Source organism: Budorcas taxicolor, chromosome 18, assembly GCF_023091745.1.
Source record: "Budorcas taxicolor isolate Tak-1 chromosome 18, Takin1.1, whole genome shotgun sequence".
Lineage (NCBI taxonomy): Eukaryota > Metazoa > Chordata > Mammalia > Artiodactyla > Bovidae > Budorcas > Budorcas taxicolor.
Genome location: NC_068927.1, coordinates 44,621,402 through 44,633,247, shown reverse-complemented (window position 1 = coordinate 44,633,247; position 11,846 = coordinate 44,621,402). Strand labels below are relative to the sequence as shown.

The 11,846-nt window shown below is 48.3% G+C and overlaps 2 protein-coding genes and 1 non-coding gene across 3 annotated transcripts in view; 1 reads left to right on the top strand and 2 right to left on the bottom strand.

The window, feature by feature from the left end:
- Positions 1 to 4,370: 4,370 nt before the first annotated feature.
- Positions 4,371 to 7,846, bottom strand: RGS9BP (regulator of G protein signaling 9 binding protein). The gene has a single exon (XM_052655752.1). It carries the CDS (start codon positions 7,531 to 7,533, stop codon positions 6,820 to 6,822), a length of 714 nt encoding a protein of 237 aa, XP_052511712.1. The 5' UTR covers positions 7,534 to 7,846; the 3' UTR covers positions 4,371 to 6,819.
- LOC128064235 (U2 spliceosomal RNA) lies at positions 4,570 to 4,762 on the bottom strand. Its single transcript, XR_008200953.1, has one exon. It is a non-coding gene; the product is annotated as a U2 spliceosomal RNA (small nuclear RNA).
- Positions 7,847 to 8,697: 851 nt separating the features above from the next.
- The window catches only part of ANKRD27 (ankyrin repeat domain 27), a 59,701-nt gene continuing 56,552 nt past the window's right edge, over positions 8,698 to 11,846 (top strand). The window contains exon 1 of the mRNA XM_052655374.1: positions 8,698 to 8,996. The gene's annotated coding sequence lies outside the window, so the exon portion shown is untranslated. The remainder of the gene's footprint in view (positions 8,997 to 11,846) is intronic.

Here is an 11,846-nt window from a genome sequence, read left to right as displayed (position 1 = left end):
ACGCTGTTTGTTACCCATAGCTATCTACTTCAGTGAGCCTGAATTCACTTCTGTTGTTTGTTATTTATCAGGTTTTTCCATGGGAAAAGAAAGGAAGAGCCTATGCGTGGCTAGCCATGGAGAGATGACTTCAGCTTGGAGAATCAACCGGGGGCAGGAGAATGTGTTCAGCCTGCCCGGAAATGAAGACGTCATTGTGATTAAATGAGATTCACCTGTGAATGACCGGCACCATCCAGTGCACCAGGAATCACCACATAAAAATGATTTCTCGGAATGCTTTTTGAGAAGAGTTTTTAAAAGGTTCATGTTTTCTCAAAAAATGCATCGATTCCTTTAAGGCAACAGTCTGGAAAAGGCAACACTGTGGGACAGAAATCGGATCAGTGGTTGCCAGATTTGAGGGTGAGAGGCAAGGATTGCCTGCAGAAGACAGGAGGGGACTTTAGGGTGGTAATGAAAAATTCTATATCTTGGTTGCAGTGGTGATTACATGGTTGTATATATTTGTCAGAACTCAGAAAACTGCACACCTCAGAAGGGTGAGTGTTACTCTATTAAAATTATACCTTAATAAGTTTCACTTTAAAAATGTACAGATTCAAACTTCTAGATAACCTAAATTTCCTTCTATAAACTTGACCGTTTTATTACGTACCTTCTCTCATTTGACATGCTTATCAAGTTTTAAATTTCAGATTGGTTTGTAACAGATTTCACCTAAATTATAGGAAGTTAGTATTTTCATATGTATTGATTCTTCTGCCCAGTCATTCCATTTTAGGCAGCCAATATTTATTGAGCCTAGTGCCAGAAAAAAAATCTTACCTCAATATGACTATGGGCCTTCCCTGGTGGTCTACTGGTTACGGATCTGCCTGCCAATGCAGGGAACACTGGTTTGATCCCTGGTCCAGGAAGACCCCACATGCCTCGGAGCAACTAAGGCCTTGTGCCACAGCTGCTGAGCCTGAGTGCTGGAAGTACTGAAGCGCATGCACCTAGAGCCGGTGTTCCACAAGAGAAGTCCCTTCAGTGAGAAGCCCACCCCCTGAAGAAGCGTAGCCCGTGCTCGGGGGCAACTGGAGAAAGCCCGTGCAGCAACAAAGACCTAGCATTGTCAATACCCACTAACACAGTCAATACCCCACGAAGTCATCATCATCATCGAACTCAGTTGCCTCCGACTCTTTTGCGACCCCATGGACTGTAGCCCACCAGGCTCCTCTGTTCATGGGATTTTTCCAGCAATAATACTGGAGTAGGTTGCTATTTCCTCCTTCAAGGGGATCTTCCCTACCCAGGGACTGAGCCTGTATCTCCTGCATTGGCAGATGGATTCACCACTGAGTCACCTGGGAATCCCACCCTATGAAGTATACCCTATTATTACTCCCATTGTAAGGATATGGAAATTGAGGTCAGGGAGATTAATGAACACCTTCAATAAGAATGGATCAGAATTCAGGGGTACCCCAGATTCTGTAGTCAGCGTTCCTAACCTTGATGCTATTGTCTTGATAATACATTTTCTGTGTGCACCCGCAGCTGACTCATGTATGGCAAAAACCACCACAATATTGTAAAGTAATTATCCTCCAATTGAAATTAATTAATTCAAGAAAAAACATGCTTCTGATTCCCTGTGGGTAAGATTCTAAAAGTTCTGCTTTGCCTGTTTGTGGTTCCTGGTGGGGTAGGGGTGTGTGTTCTGAAATCATTTCTCATTAAAATTGAGACCCTAACTGTTAAAATTTATATTTTAATAACTAACCATAAGAGCATTCAAACTTTATTGTAAAAACAATATAACAATATTAAATACAAATATATTGAAAAAATACCATTTATAATCCCACCAAACATTAACAAGCATTTTCATTTATGTATATTTCTCCATAGATCTTCTCTATGTGCCTGACACATACCTACAAACAAAAGACATTCAAATTTGCTTTCTGGGGACTTGGTCCAGTCCATGCTCCCAATGCAGGAGGCCTAAGTTCCATCGCTGGTCAAGGAACTAGATCCCACATACTGCAATTAAGAGTTTGCGTGCTGCAATTAAAGATCCTGCATGCCACATCCTGAATGCCACAACCAAGACCCAGCACAACCAAATAAATAAGTATTTTAAAAATTGCTTTCCTGACAACAGCATGTTAAAAGGACTCTTAAAATTATTTTGTCAACAGGAGTTTTCATGTGGCTTATTAACATTTGTCATATAAGCGTTAAGGTTATAACATTCTAAATTCAAACACCAGAGAAGAAGGATGCTGAAGATCTCACAGTACTGCAATGAAAACACCCAGAATCCTCTTTGGAGTGAAATGAAAATAAGTAAATAAAAGAGAGGAATGCTGTTACATAAATCTATCCGGTGCTCATGGATGCAGGGCATGTAGTCAGTTCCTGCACCTTTGGTCAGTTCCTAAGAGCTAAAGGAACAGTATTTGAACATGACTCTGATCTGTGTTGACCACAGCCAAATAGTGTTCATATGCAGGTCTACTGTTCTTCCTGGATTCCATCTTCCATGAGAAGAAGAGTATGATTGTATTGTAGAAAAACACCTGGAGATTTATAATCCTGGCATCCTTCTGAACATCTCTTTATGTAATGAAATCTGTGAAGTATAAATATGTTGACCAGGAAATTCACTTCAATTTAAATGTACATGAAGAAGATTAAGAATAACTTAAAATATCATAATAGTTGATAGCTGAATCATTGGAGGGTTCCTTTTTCAACAAAGTTATGAATGCTGCATGTTATCTTCCTGCATTGCAGGTGGATTCTTTACCAGCTGAGCCACAAGGGAAGCCCCTTTAAATTATTAGCCCCTTTAAATTATTAATAACCACTTTAGTTAGAAGCATCATTCAAACAGTAGATACAAAGCCTTTTACTTCCAACTAGTGATGCCACATACAAAACAACCCATGCTGTGCTAGTTTCCCAGCGTCAGGTAGGCAATGCCATTACAGTTCAGAGGGTACAGGGCAGTTACAGAAAAGGTTTCTCCAAGACTCCATGACAAACTATGGGATTTCACATCTATAATTTACCAGAATCAGTTTAGGTTGCTGGGTAAAACCAAGTGTTTAATAAACACTAGGCCTCCTTGGTTTTAGAGTCTGAATTTAAAATTCTAATCTAAATACTATAAATAAGTAGCATTTTTACACACTTGTGATAGACTAACATCACAGTAAGCTTAGTTCATTCTGATTTTTAAAATTCATATGAAAGTTTACCACCAGACTAAGTTTAGACAAACTGTAAGATTCCATTTCAATATGCACCAATACCAACAATAACAACCCCTCGCCACCCCACCCCTCCCCCCAAAAAAAGCCCCAAGTAACTCTTCCCTGTCTAACTGCATTCTGTTAAATGTTTTTGGGTTCACCAGTCAGGACCCTCTGATTTCACAGATGAGGGAAGGGAGACACAGGGAAGTCAGTGACCTGTCTGAGGTACTTGGAGAGAAAGGCAGAGCAGTGCCCACTGCAACTGGTATGGCCTTGTAGGAGGAGGCACTCCCCAAAGGAATACAGAAGTCAGTCCTATACTTCTGCCTTACAGGCTCACACTTTGGGGCTTGCACCCTTAACAAAAACTCATTACAGAACAGAGAACTGCATCCTAAAAATCAACTGTCTAGCTAAAAAAAAAAAAAAATGTGTGAACGTGCAGTTGAAAAAAAATGCAGCATGATCAGGGTTCTCATGCAACCCAGAACTCTCTTTCAACCCAAACTGCTTTTCAGTCATTGGACATTATGCATCTCTTATGTAGCTTACTGTAAACCTCAGGCAAATCATGAATTTTATGCGCTAATTTGACTTGCCAAAAATCTTTTCTCTTGTGGCATTTAAAAGCATACATTCTTAGAGTACATAAAAAAGAATTTGCCGGACATTTTTTCTTCTATAAACATTGTTCTGTTCTTTTTTTCTAATAGGAAGAGTTGAAAGTTCCCATGATAAGTGTGTTGAATGAATTGAATTCATTGTCATACCAGTATCAGATAAAGCTGTGCTATTTTCCCAAAAGAGATGCCAGGTATATTTTCTCTTACAGGTATTTAACATATGATAGATTTATCAATATAATAGCACTTAATTTTTGAGGTGAAGACCTATGCTTTCACTTGTACCTTTAATTTAGGAAAGTTGACTCTAACACTGACCGTACCCTATATACCCTCTATTAAATATTTGTAATTTTTTAATCACTTGTATCATAGTATAAAATCATACAAAATGTTTTAAGAAAATTAATGACTTTGATATCCAACCTCTAAATTGAATCAGGCTTCTACCAGAAAACAACCTCTTGAATTATACAGAGAAATGAGATCAGGAAGATATTGTTATAGGGCAGCCTATTGCTCAAGCAGGTGATTTTGCTTGCATCACAGAGCAAAAAGTTCTATTAGGCAATGTTATAACCCCAAATAATGGCAAATATTATGAATATTTAACAAAGAGGTGTTTAGGTTAACAGAGCCACGGGATAAATACCTTCATTCTAATTCAGCTTTTTTGGTGTGTGTACAGTACTTTATCACTGATTTCAGTGAGCAGTGGATTCTCAGAACCAGGTACACATCAGATTGCCCGTGTAAGTAAATACTCAAGGATCTGTCAAGTGGATGGAAAGAGTGAAAATAAAGACATTCGCTTGTTCCAATTGCCCTCTATGGACTACACAACTTCTACACTTGATCTTAGCCAAAAGGCTGAGAAGTGATAACTACACAGCTTCTAACGGGTTGTTTCTATAAGATTCTGATGAATCATGAACCAAAACACCTTCATAAGAACAAAGAGTCACAATTTTATAGGTCAATATAGGTCAAAGAATATATTTAGGGCTTGGTTTTTAGGGATATTTTCCAACAGCGGGTCACAATATGCTCCAGCCTGAGAGACGTGAGGTGACAGAGTCCATGCTATATCCCAGGTGGATGAGAAAGAGGGGAGTTAGAAAACTTCCTATGTCATTTCTGAAGGTATCCTGGGAAGGCAGGTGTAAAAAGAAATTGACATGGCCCAATTCAGATTCATCCAGACTGGATGAAGCAGGAGGAGTTCCTTTTATTAGTTATTGTTGCAGAACTCTTAATCAGCTTAAGATGTTGTGGATCTTTTAAAACCATTTTCACAGAAACACACAAACAGGTCCTGTGATTTAACTATCTGTGTTGAGGAGTGGGCCTGGGTGAGTGAGGCTGGGAGGGTGGTCTGTAGGACTGAGCTCTTGGGACTGATATTTACTTTTGACCCTTGGCCCTTCAAACTGCCCTGTGAAACACTACCCATTCCCTCCTCCTGGTCCCCTTTCTCCCTTCTGGGGTAAAAAAGAGAGAGAGAAAAAAATTCTTTTCACTTTTCAGCCAAATCAGTCTCTGGGTTTTATTCCAAATTATCTATAGAGTTAAATGCATCTGTTTTCTCAGCCTTTCTTCCCCAGCAACGCTCTCTCTGAACCACAGGTGGGGAGTTGGTGGTACCGCTCAGGCAAATTCTAGCCTGGGACCTAGGGTGTTTTCCACATTTTCTTATTTATTGCCACAAAGAAGCTAGGGCCACTTAACTTCTGTCATCTACACCTGTGGTTCCAATAGTTTATGCTATGATCTCCTGCCTTAAGACAGATTTTCAAAATAAATGAGATGTTTGTTTAGCAATCTAAGTATTTAAGTAAAGACATCATGTAATGATTCATTGGCAACTGTATGAACTCGTGGCCAAATGTCTTTTACAAAAAATTAGCTTTGATAGTACACAATGTGGTCATATGATTTTTTTAAACAGAAGATTTTTTTTAAAAAAAGCTCCTAAATTTTGAAGTTAAAGCTGTTACGTTCTAACCTAGTCTCAGGGCTGATTGGCTCAAAACCTCTGAGCCCAGTGATGTCACTTGACCCTCTCAGGGGGTGTCCAGGTCAGGGAGTTGTGCAGCTCCCCCCAAAGCCAGCTCTCCTACTGGCTAGCAAGCAAATTCCAAGGGATAGTTAGGATTAAGGGCTCCAAAGAGGATTCCCCAGCCCTCCCCCAAAGGAGGATCAAAAACTCTGGTCTAGTTCTGGAACAAAAATAAGCTCCAGTCAAGGAGAAAGTGCTTGTATGGATAGACTGCGTCCCTTCCCAAAGCTTGTGTCCCACCCAGGGAGTCATTTTCAGTAGGCAAGTAGGTGCAGAAGTGTGTAATCCTGCCCTATAAGAACACACATTCTCCTAAGCTTAGGCCCCAAAGGATGAAGGTAATAAAAACTGCTCACATCTTATTACCATTTGCTTTCTTGTTCCAGGAAACAAAAGCAACACACACAAACACAAAACAGCGCCCTCACCTCACACTTCATTTCACCCCATCCTCTTTCCAAACTGTCTCTCTCCGAGAATGGGAATCACCCGCAGGGGTGGGGGCACCAAGCTCAGCCTCAGCGTAAACACGCCCCAGCAGCACAGGCGGTAACGTATTAACTGGGAAGAATCTCAGGTCACTGAGAACGGTTTTCTATTAATAGGGGATAAAGCTCTTGCATACATTAGCGATAATGCCCTGGTGGCCCGCGCAAAATTAACTCCTCCCGGGCCAGCAAGAGGTAAGCCACATTCTGCCCAGGCAGATGTGTGCTTGAAACACGCGTAGAAACACACACGTTACACACACTGTGCTTTAGAACCGCTCCCCTTAAACATGCCAGACCCCATTCCCATCCCTAGTCCAGGGGGTTGCAGACGTTCTCCAGGGGTGTCTCCGGAGAGGGGTTGGTGGAGGCGGGGGCCCGTCGGGTACGGGTCAGCTCAGCTTTGCCACGCACACAGCCAAGGCCACAGCCGCCAGCAGCACTGCGCTGAAGATGGTGGCGGCCTTGGCCTTGCTCAGGTCGCAGGGCCCAGTGCGCTGTTCTACCGACACGCCGCCCACCGAGGAGACGCCGGCACTGGCGCTGGACAGGAGCTCGGCACCTGCCGCCTGCCGGGCCTGCACCGTCCAGCGGGGCACGTTGACCTTCATCTCCATATCCTGGATCATTTCGCCCACCTGAAGGATCTCCCGCTCCAGCTGGTGCAGGTCTTCCACGTCGAAGTCGCGATGCGCCTCGTGCCGCAGGCTGCGGGCGCTCAGGGCGCGCGCCGCTACGCCGGTCGCGCCGCCTTCCACCCCTGTGCGTACCAGCGGCCGGCGCGGCGCCTGCAGCGGAAACTCAGTGCTCAGGGCCAGTGCACGCCGCATGTCGGCTTCCAACAGGTCCAGGCAGCCGGAGAAGGCCACCCAGAGGCGCTCGAATTCGGCGCGCTCCTCGGCGCCCAGGCTCCGGTCGCGCAACGGGGCCGTCAGCCGGACGCGGATGGCCACCGCCAGCTCCTGCGCCTTCTGGCGCGTCTTCTGCAGCTCCTCTCGCAGGTTCTGCGAGTCTGCGGAGCCTCCGATGGTCAGCACCAGGTGGTGGTAGCATGCGGTCGCCTTATTAAGCGCGTCCAGTAGCGCTTTGCACTCCTCCTTCGCCATGGCGCTGCTCTCCCGCGCAGCCCGGCCGCCTGCGCCCCTCTCACCTTCACCCACTCAGCGCCAGGATGCAGCCAGCCTCGACGGCGTTCCTCGGCCGGACGGCCCGGGCACTCCTCATGGCCCGAGAGGAGCTTGGCGTTGCCGCTGCTCAGGGTCCACGACAGGCGCTTCCGCTGACCGGGTTTGCCATTCTCTCATCCATCCACCCCAGGTGCGCTCCTAGTCACACGCCGAATCTCTGCGCAGCCCTCGCCTCCACGGTAGCACCTGCGAAGCCCGTGTTGAGGTCCCCATCCTCCTCCCTTGCCGTCGCCAGGGCTAGCGGGCCGCTGAGCAGCTCACTCCGAGCGCCTTAAGGGCAGCGGTGTCGGGTTTCTTAGGATCCGCCCACCCCCGCCCTTCCTCGCTGGGCGCTCCCATCCCATGGACCAGGGATAGGCGGGGCCCTGCGCGGGGAGGTCACGTGCAGGTCCCCCCTCTCCCCCTCCTCTGCACCCCATTACAGTCTGGAATATTAACGCTCAGCAGACCCAACCCTCCTCTGTTTTTGAGAAGGGGAAACTGAGGCTCAGATTTAAAAGGGAGGAGGAGGATCAAGATCACGCCACGTGCATGTAAGTGATGGGGCTACAACCCAGGGGCTCTGACTCTTAGACCCAGCCAGCGACGGAAGTAGTATGCTTCGTAGGACTGGACACCCCTGTCCTCCAAACCGAGTAGTAAAGGGCAATCTGCGGGGCGGGAAGGCTGCCGTATCTCCCCATCCTAGTCCAGCCGGCTTTCCAGCAACAGAGCTTGGACCCCACCCCTTGTGTCAGATGTGTTTTTCGGCCCCGCCCCCTCCCGTTCCAGGCAGGCGCAGTCGATGGCTCTGGGCAGGTCCAGTCTGAATAGGAAGTGTTGCTTGCCGCCTGAGCCCCACCCCTGGCTGGGCGGGCTCAATGATTGCTCTGCGCACGCGTCACTCTGAATAAAGACAGCTTCTCATTGGACTGACCAGAGTCCTGGGGGTGCGACTCCGCCCAACGAGGGTGGGCGGTGCAGCAGTTCTGCCGCGTTGGGGTGGTGGGCCCTGAGGTCTCTACGGAGGGGCCGGGAGGTATCGGCGCCACTCCAGGAAGGGCGGGGAGTGAAACTATGTAGCCTTTTAAGTAAGTGTCTTCTCTCCTGTCTCCTCCCGCGCCTCCCTTCCCTCGGGACGGCTGCGCCTCTGGGCTCAGAGGCCGGGCGGGGCCTCAGAGAGGAGAAGGGGGAGGGGCTCTTTCCTCGGCCGGCGCCCCAAGCTGGGCCGGCTGTCCCCGGGAGGCCCCCGAGGCCTGGGCCCATCGCGGATTGGACTGCCGCGCCCGCGCTCTCCCGCTCCCGTCCGCAGCCTGGCTCGCTCTGCCCCTCGTGTGTGTTTGCGGGTCGAGGGGTGGGGTTGGCGAAGAGTGCGCCCTCTGACCCCCGCGGCATCAGTACAGGTTAGCAGTCTGGGACCCCAGGAGCTCAGACTTGGGGGCAATAATAGTCAGGGTGGTCGCTCACGGGCTGGGTGGCTTCTGCGGTTTAAGGGAGGCCTGGCGGGGCGGGTGGAGGGGGGTGGGGCTGTGGATAGGGGTGCGGATCCTCGAGCCGGGCTGTCGTGGTCCCCGTGGTGATGGAGGCGCTGGGGGGAGAGGAGGGAATCCCTGCTAGCCTGTCTTTCATGGGGCGGGGGTCTCCTCTTCCAGCTGGGTTAAGATTACCCTGGGAAAACTGAAGCATCAAGCGGTGTTCTGGATTCTGAGTCTGTTCAGTTCTTTTCGTTGAAAATGGACTGCCCATTGGCGCGTGAGCAAGGCCATGCAGCTCTGGCCGCCCCTGGAGGTGCTGGGGACATGGGCGCTTGCGATCGTGCAGGGCCACGGGGAGCAAGTGGCGCGTCTTTGAGGATTTAGGACATTCAGGAAATGAGGCGCAGAAGAAACTGTAGGGGACTCCTAGTTTGCCTTGGGGCTGGAATTTTCCAAGTTTTGTGGGCTTCCGGAAGAGAGACCCCTATTTTGATTAAGTAATGTACCCTTCCACCAGCCCTAGAGAGGAGCAGCAGATGTTAGCAGGATATTTATATTTCCAGGCCCCTTGCCAGGTTTGGCGTTGAGGCAGCCGGCCCCGCCCCCAACCCCGTCTGGAGCGCTGTGTTCAGGGATCTCTCGCGCAGAAGTCTACCCTTTAATTGGCTGTTTCAGTGGTGATACTGTGGCCCTTGGCCGTCTCAGCCACCTATGGGCCAAATGGGGCCTTGACAGAGGAAGAGCAGTTTCTAGGATAAAATGGGTAGAAGGGAGGAGAACCCATCTCTTCTGGGAGCTTTGTGGACAGCAGAAGGAGGTGAAGCTGCAGAGGTGGGCAGGAGGCCAGGAATAAGAGGGCCTCCATGCCAAGCAGAGAAGTTGAGAGTGCATCTGATAGGGAGTGGAGTAGTCCCACCCAGGTCTCAGTGTTGGAAAGATCCAACACTGGATCTTTCAGGTGGACAGGTTTGTGGTAGATCAAAGGTCAAGGCCTGAAGGCCTGCGGGGGAAATGCAAGATGGGAGCAGAAACAGATAGGTCTCACAAGTCCTGGTGGTGGAAAAGCATACGGGGCCCTGAAGCTGAGTGGACGTCTGCGGTGAGTTCTTCTCACCTGGTCTTGTCATCTGCGATAATCCCTCCCGGCAGCACTGCTGGGAGGGCAGCAGTAGTGTTTGCCTAGGGCCTGGGCTCCAGGTTCCTCATTGTGCGTCCTGTGCCTCTTGGACTGTGTTGCTCTCATGAGGGCAGGTGCTGGGGTTTTGTTCTACACGTGTTGGCCTGTTAGTGTCTTTTCTTTTTCCAATGTGGACCTGATCGTGGCCAGGCAGCAGTAAGTGGTGGCACGAAATGAGATCTTGATTTCCTAGCCAGGAATCAAACCTGGGTAGCCTGGATGAAAACCAGGAATCTAGCCACCAGAACAGCAAGCACTAGATGTTGGAAGCCATTGTCCCCTGGACCTCTGCCCCCAGTGAAAAATTCATTTCTCGAGGAGCCAAAAATGTAAATGGAGGTAAAAAGTTTACTACTAGAGACAAAGCATAACAACAAGTGGGAGAAAGCACAGAGAAACTGTTTAGTTAAGACAGAAGCGAGACAGAGATGCACACCCAGAGAAGAAGGGTGTGCACGTCCCCCCTCATGAGGAAGGGCACAGAAGAGAGGTAATTGTCATTTATATAGGATGGTTCTTCCGATTTTAGATTTTAGTATCTGTAGTATCTGTGTTGCTGAAGCGAGCACAGGACAGTTCTTCAGGGTCTTTGTTTACCTTTAGCCAATTATCTGGTTCTTTTTCCACACCTGACCTGCCCTAGGACCCTCCCCAGCATGTGTGCAGAACTTTTTTCCAGGATGGCTTCTGGCCCAGAGGTCTGTGGGATGCCCTTAACATCACATGTTATGGGGTGGTGCCCCCTCCTTTTTGACCCCCAAGGAGCCTTTCTGCACATGTGAAATGTCTCCCTTGGCCCAAGAATGGGAAATACGTGATCTTTTAACAGGATTTAGTCTCACTCTGCCCCTGCCATAAACATGCCCAATGTCTGGTTATTTACCCGATTCCTGTTGCTGGTTTTTATATCGAGGTGTAGATCTCGCAATATAGACAGGAGTCTGGTCGCAAATATGTCGTCCTGGAGCCTGTTTGTCTCTTACTTCAGGAAATATAAACGGGGCTGGTGATGAATGTCAGGCGTGGAGCTCATCTTCCCACCCTAGGAGGTGTGAATAGGAGGCCAGTTGTAAATACTTAGCCTGGAGCCCATCTGTCTCCTCCTCAAACAGTTTTTGAAGTCTTTATTGAATTTGTTACAATATTGCTTCTGTTTTGTGTTTTTTATTCTTTTTGGCCCTGAGGCATGTAGTATCTTAGCTCCTCAGCCAGGGATCGGACCTGCACCCCCTGCATTGGAAGGCAGTGTCTTAGCCACTGGATCACCAGGGATACCACTGTTAGTGTTTGAGTCAGGGCTCTCCTTCTGTTTATGAAGGGCCAGGGTTAGGCTGGTGTCCAGTAACTTCCTCCTTCTATAGAGGAGCAGGGGAATGTGACCATGTGATGCTAGATACCAGATCTAGAAAGGGTTTAGACCCAAAGAGTCAGACACGGTTTGCCCTGAGGCTGCTTCCACGTCCGAGAGTGCTGAGAAGTGGTCCCTGGTGCTCCTGCCCTCCTGCCCGAGGGAGTTTGGTCCTGGTGGCTCCCCTGTGTTTCCAGGGACAGGGGGTGGAGTGGCTTTCTGAGGGGTAGTTGTGTTCCTCCAAACTTTCCTG